The 15,826-nt window shown below is 49.9% G+C and overlaps 1 protein-coding gene across 2 annotated transcripts in view; it reads left to right on the forward strand.

The window, feature by feature from the left end:
- Positions 1-2,128: 2,128 nt before the first annotated feature.
- The window catches only part of KSR2 (kinase suppressor of ras 2), a 166,895-nt gene continuing 153,197 nt past the window's right edge, over positions 2,129-15,826 (forward strand). For both annotated transcript variants that reach the window (XM_087828699.1, XM_087828698.1), the window contains exon 1: positions 2,129-2,428. In XM_087828699.1, coding sequence (XP_087684825.1) covers positions 2,249-2,428 — 180 coding nt within the window. In that variant the 5' untranslated portion in view covers positions 2,129-2,248. The remainder of the gene's footprint in view (positions 2,429-15,826) is intronic.

Here is a 15,826-nt window from a genome sequence, read left to right on the forward strand (position 1 = left end):
CTCTGTGTGAGCTATAAAACCCTATGGCCTACAGTCTGAAAAAAGTTTGCCAACACTGGCTGCCATTCTCTCTACTTCTCAAGTGGTTTCCTTTAAGGGACATATATTGTGCCATGTGTTCTGAGTCTACTCTGCCCTATAAGCCCAGTTCCCTGGCACAGAGCTGCGTTCACTTGGAGAAAGATGTGCTTTTGGCTAATTATCCTAAATATATTCTTTGGCCAGTCTATGTTGGGAGTACTATTAGTTTAAGATGGCCGGGGAGATGAAGCCTCTCTGAGATGACCTTTGAGCTGACAATGAGTGACAGGAGAGGATTAGGGGACAATGTGATCCGCGCTGAGGGGACATAGAGTGCAAAGAACTCTTATAAGGCAAGAATACATTTGGTGATTTAATCAGGTCATCTAACTTTTCTGCAAAGGTCCAGATAAGTAAATATTTTATGCGCTGCAAGTCCTAACAGTGTCTGTTGCAACTACTCGATTCTGCTGTTATAATGCAAAAGTAAACACAATAAAGAAACAGATGGTGTTCTAATAAAACTTTATTTACGGACACTGAAATTAGATTTTCTTATAGTTTTCATGTCATGAAGTATTCTTTTGATCCCCCCCAACCATTTTAAAGTGTAAAAACCATTCCTTTTTAAAAATTAAATTTATCTTTATTGTTGAGAGTATACAGCTTGCTAACATAGGCTAGGCCAGTTAGCTAGGCTGGGATCAGATCATGCAGGACATGTAGGACTTGGTGCTAGATGAAGGCAAATCTCCTCTCCCCTTCTAAACGGAAAGCCACCCATCAGGGTAACTGCAGGCTGGGAGGCCAATTCTGGGAGGCCGCTTCCTACAGCTCATGTAAGATCGTCAGGTCTGTTTTATTTCCCCCCTTCCCCCGCCCCCCCCCAGGAACAAGAAAGGACAAACCAACAAAAAGGCACGAGCGCGCGCGCGCGCACCGCGCCCCAAGGCCAAGGGGACCTGCCCAGGTCCGCGCCGACGCTCCCCCAGCGCGCGCTCGGGGCTTTCAAGTTGGGCGCACACCTGCTCCCAGGCTGAGCGCACCTGCCGAGCCGCACGCCGGCCTCGTCTCGCGAGAGCGGGGCAGTAGTCGCGGCCCCCACCCCCGCCCCCGCCCCGAATCCCCTCTCCCGGCACCCTCCCCGCCCCCTCCACCGCCCCCGGGAGCAGCGTCGGCCCGCAGCGCGCGCTTCCCCCGCGCCCCGCCCGCTCGCACGCACGCCCGCCCGCCCGGTAGTAATTTCACTTTGCCACGCGCGCTCCGCATCCCCTAGAAATCCCGCCCTGCGCCGCTCAGCCCTGCCCCCCCGCCCCCCCCAGCCCGCGCCGGGAGCCGTCCCTCCCCGGCAGGTGCGCGAGCCCGCGCGCTCCCCCTCCGCCTCCCCCGGCGGGTCCCCCGCGCGCCCGGGCCGGGCCGGCCGGGGCGGATGCGCGCACGGCGCCGCTCCGCCAACCCGCTCCCCTGCAGGTCCCTCGCTCGCTCCATCCCTCGCCGGCGCCGCCGCGCTCCCCCCGCCCCGTGATTGACAGGCAAGATGTCGGTGCGGAGCGAGGCAGGAGAGACTGCAGCAGCCGTCCCCCCCGGAGCCCGGCGGCGGCCGCCGCAGCAGCAGCGCGACGCGGAGCCAGCAGCCGCCGCAGTCGGCGCCGCAGCCGCGGGAGCAGGGCGGCCGGCCTCTTGAGGACGCGCGGAAGCGCCCCGAGCGGGGGACGATGCCGTGTCCCTGCGGCCGCGAGCGGGGCAGACCAGATTTTTTTTGACATAAAAGCCAGCCAGCCAAAAATATATAAGCTTGCCCTCGGCGGAGCCGGTGTGTGAAGAGTGAGCGCTATTTTCCTCCCTGCCCGCCTCTCCCTCCCCCGCCTCCCCGCCTCCCCCTCCGCCTCCTCCCCCCGAAGTGTACGGACGGCATCACATCACCTGGTTCGCTTCTGAGCGGCAGCATCTCTCCTTTTCAGGGACCAGAGACTCGGAGAGCGGAGACGTTCAGATGGAGTCGGCCTGATCCCCCCCCCCCAATAAAATAATAAATTCTGGCTCCCGTCCCCTCCTCCCACCCCCACCCCCTCAACCCCGTGTGAGATGTTGGGTTTCTGCTCCATGAGGCGCTGAGAAGTCGCAGTGGCTGGAGAGGCGTCGGGGGCAGACCACCTCCGCGCCCCCCTCGCCCCCCCTGGTTTCTCTCTGGGAGGAAGAGGAGGGGAGGGGGCTTGCGGAGCGAGCGATGGACGAAGAAAACATGACGAGAAGCGAGGAGCAGCCGCCTCTGAGTTTGCAAAAAGCCTTACAGCAGTGCGAGTTGGTCCAAAACATGATAGACCTGAGCATCTCCAACCTGGAGGGGCTCAGGACCAAATGCGCTACCTCCAACGACCTCACCCAGAAAGAAATCCGGACCCTGGAGGTAGGTGTTGCTTACGGGGGGTGGGGGTGGGCTGGGGTGGGGGGGTGCAGTCCTTCCTTCCCTTCCCTCCCCTCCCCACCATCCCCTTTTCCTTCGATTCTGTTTATTGGGGGGGGGAGTGGGGGCGGGAGGGTAGCGAGGGGGGCGCGAGGTGGTTTTCTGTGATTTATCTCCGTGCAAAGCCTGCACCGGCTGTCCCCTGGCCGTCCTGCCGCCGCCCGCGCTTGGCTGGGGGCTGGTAGTAGTAGTAGTGATTGTTATTCATTATTTATTATTATCTATCGGCCGCTTGCTTGCCGGCCGGGGACCGAGTTCTGTCGCCGTTCCGCTCGCGGATCTGTTTGTGTGCCACGGGGGCTCGCGCGCCGGGTGAGACATTCGGGCGCTGCAGAGGGCCCACGTGATCCTGCGCATTCTGCAGGTGGTCAAAAGGTGGTTTTTGCTCGCAGAATGGGGTTGCCTATAAATATAGACTTCGTCTCTCCGCCTCCTTCCCGGCGCCCCTTTTGCTCCTTGGATTTTTTTTTTTTTTTTCCTTTCGTGTTTGTGTTTGTTTTTTTTTCCGGCGATACACAGATCAGGAGGCAAGATGCATTTTTCAAAATCCCCACTGAGCTCCCCATTTTCAGCCTCATCATTTGGATGCAGGGAGCTGTTGCAGGCCTAAAACGTGTGAAAAGATTAAAAAATAAATAAAAATATGCCCGGCTCAGCGCACGCAAGCGGTGTGGGAAAATACTCCTGAATCTCGGTGGGACGGGAGGAGAAGGGTCCCAGGAGGAGTTATCTTTGGGCGTGTTGTAAGATTGTCTTCAACAGAACTTGAGGGGGAGCCCCAAGCGGTTTGGTGGGGGGTGCAGTGGGCGCAAAGTTACTCAGAAAGAAGATGGCAGCAGTTCTTTCTTGGTGGAAGGAGGAAGGTTTCAAGAGCCAAGCTTAGCATCTGCCTGGTGTCCACGGAGTCACTGGGCATCCGCGTTGTTCAAAACATCTGAAGGGCTGGGCTCGCTCCTGTCCCCAAACTGGTCCAGCTGTGCACATGGCTTGATTGAATTCGGGAACTCCCAGCAGCTGGCGGTGGCTGAGTTTCCAAGGCCTGAAGTGTTCAGCCCTTACCTGAATCTTTTAGCCCTTCTGTCCCCCTGTCTGTCCCTCCTTCTAGCCGGGATGACCACCTCTCTCCCATTCACTTTCAGGCCTTTCCTGTTCCTCCATGGTTTTGAATTTGGCTGGATGTCAGCAGGCAGGAAGGTCATCGTTTTGAAAGTGGAGGTGGTGTGTGTGTGTGTGTTGAATACGCTGTTTGCCACCACATGGCTCTGTGCACCTGTCATCTGGGAAAATGATCCCAAGAAATGAAATAAGATGAATGTCAGGGGGTATCAGAGGAGTGGAAATTCAGTTGGGAGGCACAGGTATTTTCTTTCTCGGAGCCTCGGGAGAGCCGGCTGGGCCAGGATTGTGCGGCTGGAAGAGCGAGTGTGGGATGCTCTGGCCCAGCCTCCTGTCTGAGCAGTGCCCGAGGTCCCATTCTCCGAGCTGCCAGCAGCAAACCAGCAAACAACCCGAAGGGCCCCCTGCGGTCTCTCCTGCTCCTCTGAGCCTGGGGTCCCACACACTAGTTGGTGTGTTACTGTGTGAGTGTCTCCAGGTTTCTTCTCCTCTGTTCGACATGCTCCATCCCCTGATAGCTCCCTGGACAGTGGTGATGGGCGCAGTGGGCCCTGGATCCTGTCGCTGCTTTTCTGCCTGGCGGTTTTCTGTTCACACTGGGGCTTGGCGTCACTGGCGCGGTGGGAAGTTGGTGGTTGGGACTGCATCTGTTTGTTAGTTTCCTAGTCCCAGTGTGCCCCGGAGCATGCCAACCGCTTTATTCATATTGCCCATGGAAGGGTCTCAAATTCCCAGATCTTTAGGGCCAGAGTAGGGCCTCTGAGGAGGGGCTGGTGACCCGAGGTCTAGTCAAATCCTGCCAAACCCCATGTAGGCTTTGAACCCTCAGGGTTTTTATATCCCAATAGTTCTCAAAATGTGTATATCCAAACCACCCAGGGTGCTTGTTTAAAAATGCACATTCCCACCCTCTGAGCCCAGAGGGATTGGAGAGGGCCCAGGAACCTGCATTTAACAAACAGTCCAGGTGTTTCTGATGCATGTTTTCATGTTGACACTTTGAGAAATACTGATCGATTAGGAGATAGATATCCATGTCTCAGCTATTTCATGGTGACAACTTCCTGCTCCCAAACACTAAGGTATTAAATTGAACAGACGATCCCCGAAAACCTTGAAAATTAGCAAAATTTACTAATGTGCGTATACCCCTGTAGAAACAAAAATGTGCATTGTAGGCTTGGCCTTCAAGAAGTTCACTCCATGGTTGGGGAGACAAGGCTAATAATATATATGTGAAAAAATGACAAAGCCCGAACAGTAAATAATGCGGGGAAAGCGCGTGGGTCCATTAGGAGTGTGCTCAGCTCCATGTAATGGAAAATCCAACCACACTGGTTAATCAAATAATGGTTCCTTTTTCTTATGTAACAAGAAGTCTGGAGGTATGTAGTTGGCTCAGTAAGTTAATAACATCAGAGCTGATGTCTTTGCAAATACTCATGGTTGCAAGATGGCCCCTGAGGCTTGAGCCATTGCACCAGGTTCAAGGCAGGAAGGAGGGGAACTGGGTGAGGCTCAAGGCATAGCTGGTCCATATCTTTATTCAGCTCCCCCAGGACACCTCCTCCTCCAAACCCCACAGAAGTTCAGATGTTTAATTATGTCTTCTTGGCCAGAACTGGGTCAAACGGCTGGTCCTAGCTGCAAGGCTGGGAAGGGGGAAAGTGGGAACACCGTCGTGGTGGGCTTGGTGGGTCACGGTCCATTGACCTGTTGCCACTGCATGCAAAATCGGGGTTCGGCTGGCATGGATGAGGCATCAAGGGGTATCAGGTGGACAGCCAGGTATCACGTTGGCCACAGTGTTACAGGGAGATACTTTGGTGGAGAAGAAAGATCATGAGCTTTGGAGTTAGACTCATGTGGTTTTGAATTCTAGCTTTTCTACTTACTTTATCTTGGGCCAGGAATTTAAATGTTCTGACCCGTGATTTAATTTTTGGCAAACTGGCAGTGATAGAGTAACATGACCTACCTCAGAGGTGGTCCTGAGGATGAAAAGAGATGTGGTTTTCAAGGGCCTAGAGCTGTCTCTAGCACAGTACCTGCAGGTGCTAAATAAATGATAGCTGTTATGATGAACATTACATGGGGTGGAGCAGATGACTTGGAAGGGAATGTCCCAGATCCAAGGGAGAGAAGAAAGAGCTTGCGCGGCATCTCCAAAGCATTTTCTGTGGATTCCTAGTTCTGTGGAATGTTAGCATTTTCCATTCTTTCAACAAATGCTGAAATCTGGGCACTGTACTGGATGCTGGTAGTTAACAAGTGTTCTGTAGACAAAATGAAGTCTCTGGTTAATGTGTTTGGCAAAAGTTGAGTTAAGCAGAGGGAAATGGGTGTCTATACTGCAGGACTTCTCAGAGCCTTTAATATGTCAGATATGTATATTGTGACTCCAAGAGAGGGTAGAGTCTGCAGTTTCCTTTTTCCAAGGAGATCTCTCGGGATTGATGTTCCATAGAATACACCCGGGGGAATACTTGGCAAAGCAGGGAATTGGTCCTGGTTGGGGACCTGGGGACCCAGAGTGAGTGAGGAATGGAGAGGGTTTAGATTGTAGGAGGTGGCTCACTGGGCAAGAAGAACAAACCAGATGAAGGCACTTCCATGCCTTTGTGGGGCAGCTCAGAGACCAGTTGGCCCAGAATGGATAGTACCTGATAGAGTGTCACTGGAAACGAATTTTGGTTGCTAACTCCTGGGGACTGATGTAGCACACACGGGGCAGTCAGATCAACAAAGTTTCATCCCCTCGAGGGAGGAGACAGAACCCTTCAAAAGTTTGGGCATGAATACAATAAAAAAAAGAAATGTTTAAAGGTTGGTCTATGGCAGCCAGCAGCAGGGGCGGTCAGATAGTGAGCAGTTGAGGCTTTGCAGGCCCTGTGGTTTCCATCACAACCACTCAGCTCTGCTTTCGCAGCATTCAGCGCCCGTGGACAATACATAAATGAACGTTTTTCAATAAAACTTTACTTGTGGGCCCTGAAATTCAAATTTGATATAATTTTCACGTATTACAAAATATTATTTTCTCATTGATTTTTTTTTCTTCTAACCCTAACCCATGAGTTGTAGCTTGCAGATCCCTGCTCTGTAGGGCGACTGGGACAGAAAAGACCCTGGAGGCACAGAGTTCATGTGAAAGGCCAGCAGGTGACACTAGGACTGGCAGGCGCTGGCCAGGTGCAGTTGGTTCTGACGCGGGCCCATTTGCCCATGTCCTCAGCATGGGTTTGTGTTTCATTTGATTTTTTTGGTTGCCTGTGTTTTGATGACCGAGAGCTCAGGGTTAAGGAGGCTGTTGCGTCCGGTTGGAATCTCATCTTTCCTGTTTCTCGCTGGGAAGGATCTGGGAACCTGCGGTGACAGGGGGAGGACTTGTTTTTTTGCACAAAGTGGCCAACCTATGAAGACCCGGCCTCTTCCTTCCGCCTTGTTCTCATAAAGATACTGGGGGGAGGTGGTCTCACAAGTCTGAGTCGGTGGCAGAAGTTATTTCTGAAGGTTTTACCACCCCTGCAGGCTGGAGTGGGTTCTACTGCGGAATTGGTCACCCTGCCTCCCCCAATGGGCAGAAAAGTGGGGAGTCTTCCTCCCCCCAAAGAATCGGTCGTTTTCTGGGTTCCCACCCACCTGTCCGCATCTGCTGGGACCCGGCCTTCCTCTTCATCTCCACTGTGATGCCCTGGATCTGGGGGGTGGGGAGGTGTCCTGCAGAGAAAAAGGGAGGGACACGTGGCATTGGGAAGGGGGATGGCGAAGCGGAGGGACCGGAAGGTAAGAGGGACCAAAATGGGAGAAGGCAGCGAGTAGAGTGACTTCCTTCGGCAGGGTTTCTGTGACCTTTGGAGCGTCTCTCAAGTGGGTAGTGACCACGAGTGTGGTTGCTCCTGTTTGACGAGTGAGTTGACTGAGGTTTAGAGGCGGTGACTTAACCCAGGCTGCAAACTGAGGCGGCCACAGGTGGAGGAGGGTCGCCGCTCCAGCGTGGACCCCAAAGGCCGGTGGCCTTGGAGGGACGGAGGGCGGGAGACCGGAGCGCCCAGGGCGAAGGGGCGGCGCGGGGGTGATGGCAGCAGTGTGGCGAGACGAGACGTGGTGGCTGTAGCATTAGCGGGAGTCGCAGCGATGACACCCTCTGTCGCTCAAGTGCTTTCGTTGGCGACTGCCCTGGATGACATTGAAAAGAGATGTAGGACTGACGGAGGCCAAGGAGAGCGTCCAGAGACAGGGAAGGATGGCAAAGAGAGAGGCGGACATTTGAGACCCGAGAGGCCAGCGTGGTGGCCACGTCCCACAGTGGCCCCGGCCGGTCCCAAACGCGCGGACCCGAGTGGAGACGCGCTGCTGGGGCAACTCGCGGGGTGGCCCCTGAGCGCCCACTGGGGAGCAAAGACTGGAAACTGGCCCGCTGCTAATTTGTTCAGATTGGCAGCCCGGTTAAGTGGCCCCGTTTGATCTGCATGGGATTAAATAAACTATGTTAAAGTCAGTTTCACCCATACCGTGTGACTGTATTTTCCTGAGGCTCCTGGCAGATGTTAAATTAGGGGGGTGGCCCACTGTGTATTCCGACGGGACAGCGCTGCTCCTGAGCATTGGGGCCGTTTCTCTGTGATGGGGGCGATTTGCTATAGTGGAAGCCCTGTTCCTGATAAAGACGGGAGGCACGGGCCCCTGGGGCCCAAGCAGCGGGTGCATCCCAAAGACGGATGCCTTCGATTTCCCGGGACCAGCAGAAAAGGGAGATGAAGGCTCAGAAAAAAATAATTGAGTCCCTGGAAATTTGGGGTGGGTGCTTGCAGCAGCTTAGCCGAGTAATTAGGGGGGCTTGGGCTCTGCAGCAGGGCCTGCTTGGGCTCTAGTCTGCGTTCAGGATTTGCTGGCCTTGGGCAGACGCACTCTCCTTTCTGGGCCTCAGTTTCCTTGCTCGTAGGATTGTTACGCGGGTTAAATGAAATAACGCACCAAAGAGCTGAGCGCAGTGCCGGGAACATGGCCGATGCTCAGTAATTGTCGCCTTCGCTGCTTTTGGTGATTGTGCTCCCTGTAGATTGGGAAGGGGCGGTTAGGGTTCCAGCCCTCGGTGGTGATCGGCGTATTTTAGCCATTCCGGGAGGTGCCATCCTGGAGCATGTCGTTCATTTAGTCAGTGAATGTTAGCTAGGCCCCCAGTGTTTGAGAGGCAGGGAGCTAAGAAGAGACCCGTGGAAGGCTTCTATGGGATTAATGGCACACCTGCTGGGCTGCAGGTGACATAAGCCAACAAGATTCTGAGACCAGATATGAGTCTTTGAATTCGCCCACAGATGACTCACTTCAATCAGTGCCTGGCAGGCTTTAGTCTTTAAACCATGTGCTCATCACAACTCCAAGTTGGGTAACAAAAGTACAGTCATGTGCCACTTAACGACAGGGATACCGTCTAAGAAATGTGTCCTTAGGCGATTTCATCGTTGTGTGAACATCGCAGAGGGCACGCACGTAGGCAAACCTCAAGGGTATGGCCCAGTGATTTTCAACCTTTTTCATCTCATGGCACACATAAATTAATTAATATTCTGCCACACACCAAAAATATTTTTTGCCAATCTGTTGAAAAAAAAAAAAAAAAGGTTAGGCCTGGTGGCGTGGCTCAGCAGTTGAGCGTCGACCCATGAACCAGGAGATCGCGGTTCGACTCCCGGCCAGGGCACGTGCCCGGGTCGCGGGCTCGATCCCCAGCAGGGGGTGTGCAGGAGGCGGCCGATGAATGACTCTCTCATCATTGACGTTTCTCTCTCTCTCTCTCCCCCTTCCTCTCTCTGAAATCAATAAAGACATATTTTTAAAAAAATTTTTTAAAAAGGTATAATTTTGATTCACTCACACCAGACAGCTACTGTGTTGGCTGTTGTCACTTTCTTATTTGGCAGTCTAAGGGAAAAGAGGTCAGTGCCCAGACTAAATAGTCAGGTATTGCATGTTTTAAAAATCCTGTGGCTCGCCGGTAGAGCCCACGGTACACCAAGGGGCTCTCCGGTATAGCCCGTTGCTCCTCGGCTGCAAACCAGTGCAGCGTGCTACTGTGCTGAATCCTGTAGGACGCTGTAACACAGTGGCATTTGCGTGTCTAACAGCTAACCAGAGAAAAGGTGCAGTAAAAATACGGTCTAAAGGGTAAAAAGTGGTTCCCCTGTGTAGGGTAATGACCAGAAGTGGAGCTCGCAGGACTGAAGGTGCTCTGGGTGAGTCAGGGCGTGAGTAGTGAGCCTGTGCACATACCCAGGTCAGGACTGCCCAGTGCTGTGGGCTTTCTAAACACTGGACACGCAGGCTACACAAATGTATTAAACAACAGATGAAATCAAGCACAAGAGAAAAGGAAGCGGTCAGGAGATGTAAACACGCGATGTGTGGGGCTGCTGTCAGCGCAGCGTGGCTTACTGCTTAACAGCAAACAGATATATGTGTATATATATATTTTTATATATATGTGTGTGTGTGTGTATATATATATAAGTTTCCATATATATATGGAAAGAGTACACTCAAAAATAATGGTAGCCCCGGCCAGGCAGCTCAGTTGGTTAGAGTGCCGTCCTGATACCCCAAGGTTGTGGGTTTGATCCCTGGTCAGGGCACATATAAGAATCAACCAATGAGTTCATGAATAAGTGGAACAACAAATCGATGTCTCTCTCTCTCTCTCTCACACAAAAATCAATAAATAAAAATGTTAAAAGGATTAAAAAACGTAGTATAGTAAATACATAAACCAGTAACATAGTCATTTATTGTCGTTACCAAGTATTATGGACTGTACTTTCTTTTTTTAAAATATATATTTTTATTGATTTCAGAGAGAGAGGAAGGGAGAGGGAGAGGGAGAGATAGAAACAGCAATATGAGCTGATAGAAATATCACTGATCGGCTGCCCCCTGCACGCCCCGCATTGGGGATGGAGCCCTAAACCCAGGCATGTGCCCTGACCGGGAATCGAACCTCGACTGCCTGGTTCATAGGTCTGCGCTCAATCACTAGAGATCTTTCCCCCACCCAGAAGATTTGTAACTATAAATTCAATTTTTAAAATTTATTCTTGGGTGAATTTTGGTAGTTTGGGACTTTCAAGGAATTGGTACACTTTGCCTCAGTTGTTAAATTTACTTGATTAGAGTTGCTTGTGGTGTCCCTTACTCATTTAGTGTCTGTGGGATCTATAGTGATGTCCTTTCTTTCATTCCCGATGTTGATGATGTGTGTTTTTTCCTTTTATTATTTGTCAGTCTGGCTGGAGGTTTATCAATTTTATTCATCTTTTGAAAGAACTAGCTTTTGGCTTTATTTTTCTCTATTGTGTTTCTGTTTTAAATGTTATTGATTTTCTTATCATTTCCTTTCTTCTGCTTGTCTGGGTTTATTTTGCTCTTCTTTTGCTATTTTCTTGAGGTGGATTGTTGATTTGAGACTGTTCTTTTCTAATATAAGTATTTATTGCCCTAAATTTCTCTTGAAGGACTGCTTTTACTGCATCCCACACATTTTGATATGCTTTATTTTTATTTTTTTGTCGTTCACAATATTTTCTAATTTCTTTCAAGGCTTCCCCTTCAATGCATGCATTTTTTAGGAGTCTGTTGTCTAATTTCCAAGTGTTGGATATTTTCTGTTATCTTTCTGCGGTTGACTTCTTGTTTAACTCAGTTATGGTCAGTGAACACATATGATCTGGTTTCAATTCTCTTAAAATGTTTATGGCTGATTTTATGACCTAGAATATGTTTTCTCTTGGTGACTGTAACGTGTGCACTTGAAAATAATGTGTATTCTGCTGTTGAGGAGTAACAGTGTTGTACAAATATCGATTTAATACAATTGGTTGATGGTCTTGTTGAGCTCTTCTGTGTCTTTGCTGATTTTCTCTCAGGTTGTTTTATTGATTACACAGAAGGGAGTGTCGATAGCCTACTGTCATTGTGATTTGTCTATTTCTCCTTGCAGTTCCATCGGTTTTTGCTTTATTTATCTTGAGCTCTTATGTTAAGTGTAGACACATTTGGGATGGTTGTTTTCTCAGCGAATTGACCCTTTATCATTACGTAAAGTTACTCTTTGTCTATGGTCATTGTCTTTGCTCTGAAAACGACTTTCTCTGCTATTAATATAGCTGCCCAGCTTCTCTTTTTTTTTAGGCTTTTAAAAATTGAGATAAAATTCACGTCACATAAAATTCACCATTGTAACTATTTTAAAGTAAACAGTGAAATGGTTTTTAGTATGTGGCCAGTGTTGTACAACCGTTGCCCCTATCTAATTCTAGACTATTGCCATCAGCACACGCCCTCCCCCTGTATCTGTTAGTGGTCAGTCCCGTTTCCCTGCCCTCCATCCCTTGGCAACCACGAATCTATTTTCTGTTGCTATGGTTTTACCTGTTCTGGAAATTTCATATAAATGAAATCATATAATACACGGCCTTTCGTGTCTGGCCCTTTCACTTAGCATAACGTCTTCAGGGCCCGCCCATGTTGTAGCCGTGTCACCCCTTCATTCCCGGTTCCGGGGGGGCCCGTGGACGCTGGGTCCCCTGCCTCGTGCTGCTGAGCACGTTTGTTTGCTAGGACAATGGAGACCCTTTGGGAGGAAACTGTTTTTCCTCTGCCAAAAATGAAAAGAAGCGTCCCCAAGTCCCGGCTGGTGCACGGACGGGAACTTAAGGGCCAGCCGTTCCTCCCGGGCCTTCCGTGGCTGTGCGCGGTGGGCGCCGTGACCGTCCCTGGAGCTCTTGCGGTTGCTTGGACGGCCGTTCTAGTTCTTTGTGGCGGGTTAAGGTTCCTTCACTCGGACTTCAGAAATGGGAGCCATTAAATAGTCATTTTAAAGACACTTCTGGACATTAAAGCACAGCATATCCACTATAGAAAAAAATAGAATATGTGCTTAATTAAAAAGGAAAGCAAACACAACCAGTCCCCCCACCCAGAGACCAACACTGTTGACGCCCCGTTAGAGTGTCTTACAAGCCCTACCTCGTGCGGGCCCGGCTGGGTGGAGGGTGTTTTGGGCCCATTGGAAGGCACGGGGCGGGACAGGGCCTTCTCCTTCCTCTAAACTGGCCTCCTTTGTGTCTCTTCCCCGCCCGCCTCCTGCTCCTTAGAGAGAGCTGAGGCCGTCTCATTGCCAAACTGAGTAAAACCCTCTAGCCTGTGATCTCCACTTCTCAAATACGACTCGAGAGCATAGCATGGATTTGTCGGTCCCCTAAGCTGGAGGCAGGTTCTTTAACCCCACAACACACCCAAGCCACCCCGAAATAATCGGCAGGCAGGACCCCGAGAAGGGCAGGGTGGAGGGCGGGGGAATAGAATAAAGGCTGGAGAGAAGGGGTGGCGGAGTGGAAATGCATTCTAGGCCTTCTGCTTTGTGGTTTATTATTAACAGCCGTGCAGAAAATGTCTCTGCAGAGTTATGAAAATCCATTCCTAGCGTGCTAAGAGCTGGCCATTCTTTGATCAGATTAACGGTACCGAGAGCAGTCTTACATTAACGCAGATTAAGAGGCCTCTCCCCCACCGCTGTGCAGTCATACATGTGTCATCACGTCTCCTCACGGCCAGTCGCCCTCAGTTGTCTGCTAAGAAGGGAGCTAGGGTCTCTGCAGAGGTAGAACCAGGGCTGCAGAGGGCGGGCCGAGCCCAGGTGCCACCTTGAAACTGGGGGACACTCTCCTGTGTTGCTGCTCTCCTCGAGGCTCTAACCACTGAGCCAACCCAGCCCGGGCCCGGTTTCTTAATATTATTTAATACCCAGTCTGTGCTCAAATCTCTCCAGATGTTTTAAAATTTTCCCTTTTTTGGCAGCTGATTTGTTTGAATCGGGATTCGTTTAAGAATCTCACATTGCGTTTGGTTTTTATGTCTCTTAAGTTCTTTATCTTCGTAGTTCCTTTATTTCTAAAATATCGCTTACTTGTTGAAGAAAGCGAGTCATTGCCCTGTAGAATTTTCACCCGTCCTTGGGGGTACGGTTTAACTTGTTCCTCTATCCCCACGGTTCCTGGTGAGGGATAGATGTTTGATCAGGTCCCGGTTTATTTGTGTATTGAACTTCTGCAGGAATACTGCCTGGGTGCTGCTGTGCAGTTTGTAACCGTGACGCCAGAATGCACAGAATATCTGGATGTCACATATAAAATTTTTTTTTCTGTATAGCTATAGCACCAACTTGACATACAGATAGGTTCGTTTGTTTCATTCAACATTTTTTATTTTAGTTTTAACTTCCATTAAGTAGCAAATATATTATATCCGTACGTATGTACATATATATTAACAAATATATTAATTAGCATTACCCCTTTTCTTACACAAAAGGTAGACTACTATATACACGATATACTCTAATGAGCTAAAGTAGGGCGCCCCTGTTCTGTTTCAGCTTAGTCCTTTGTTTGCTGCATTGTGTGTATGGATTTGAGTTACAGTCGATTGTCATTACTCACAGTAGTTCCATGGTGTCCTCACTGAATTAATGAAGGCTGAACCATCGCTCCGGGGGAGTCACGGGGCTCTGTTCCTGCAGGCCTCTGGTTATGTTTGCTCCAACTTACCAACACATGGCCTTGCTTCGCGTGTGTTTCTGCTTAACGGCACCTCATTTAGTGCATATTAACACTGACCTCACGGCCAACTACCAGAGCTCATGCCTGCGTGAAGTGTGTCTCACACACATATAGTCGTGTACTCTCCATAAGGCACGCCCCAGCTTGCTTTCTCTTAGAAACGCTGGACAGCACTTCAGCACTAGGCTTGGGGTAAAAATCACAAAAAAGGGGGGGGCATGAAAATATAGCTCTAAACAGACCATGGAGAGAACACTCGTTTGTAGAACGAGAGCTGGAACAAGATGCCGGAATGTCACTTGGTTCGACCTCCGCTGGCAGCATACAGTGGGCAGCTCAAGATTTTCACTGCTCCGTATATGTTCCCAAAGGACTGTAAAAACACCATGAGTATTGATTTTGGAGTTGCCAGTACATTATAGCAAGTAGGCAAATCTGTGACTAATGAGGACAGATTGTATTTCATTTGCCTCTCTTTTCTTTCTGCTTCGCTCTCCACCAAGTTGTAAGTTCCGCAAGGGGAGAGACCACACTCGTGTGTGTCTTGTACGTGGTAGAAGCTTAATCATGATGGATGAGTGAATCCCCGAGTGAGAATGGATGATTTTCTATTTGGGGTCGGATAGCTCTAAACATTTGAAATTTTGTTTAGATGCATTTCCACTATTATTTCTTCTGAAATAGTAGTTCATTGTCAAGAAGGCACTGGTCTGGCACGTCAACCATCAGGCTATCAACTCTCTAGGTTCTGGGTCTTCAGAAATATCTCTATAAGTGAAGTCAAGTTTGTGTAAAATTTCCCATGTGTTTTATTTTTATAAATATTTTTATAAGGGAGAGGAAGAGAGAGAAAAACATTGATGTGAGAGTGAAACATTGATCAGCTGCCTCCTTCATGCCCCCTACTGGACATCAAGCCAGAAACCCGGGCATGTGCCCTGACTGGAAATAGAACCGGCCACCCTTTGGTGCATGAGACGATGCCCAGTCGACTGAGCCACACTGGTCAGGGCTCCCATGTGTTTTATTTGTGATAGTTGTTCACCCTACCGTGTGGTCTACCCAGATTTTCTTTAAATAGGGAACTTTGCTAATACAGGGTGGGGCAAAAGTATGTTTATAGTTCATATAGAAAATAATACAATAATAAGACAAGAATAAACTTTCGCATACTCACAACCGTAAACCCACTTTTGCCCCGCCCTGTCTATGCAAATTGTGCTTTCATTTGCCCCAACTTGACTGACATAGACTCTTTCAGCTACATAGACACCCTGACCCACTAGCTGATCTTGAGCCATGAGCTTTAGCCTGTTCAGGAGGATTTCTCACAGAATGTCTCTGGGAAGGAGTGAAAGCTTTTCCATTAGATTGCCTGGCGAGATTTTGTAGGATGCTGCTAATTTGAGATTCACTTGGGTTTGCCCTGTCTTCAGATAGGTGGGAACGTTTCTGGGTGTGATTAGCAGCCTAAATATACCGCATCAACATGCCTGCCGAGGAGCTGAGCTTCCAGAGAGCTTGGGAAGGAGCCCTGGCTTCTGCCTGGGGACCGCTTCTATTAGAGTCTTCACCGTACGTTGTTTATGTTTAGTGCATCAAATTCCAGGCA

This window comes from Miniopterus natalensis, chromosome 20 (genome assembly GCF_054644295.1).
Source record: "Miniopterus natalensis isolate mMinNat1 chromosome 20, mMinNat1.hap1, whole genome shotgun sequence".
NCBI classification, from domain to species: domain Eukaryota; kingdom Metazoa; phylum Chordata; class Mammalia; order Chiroptera; family Miniopteridae; genus Miniopterus; species Miniopterus natalensis.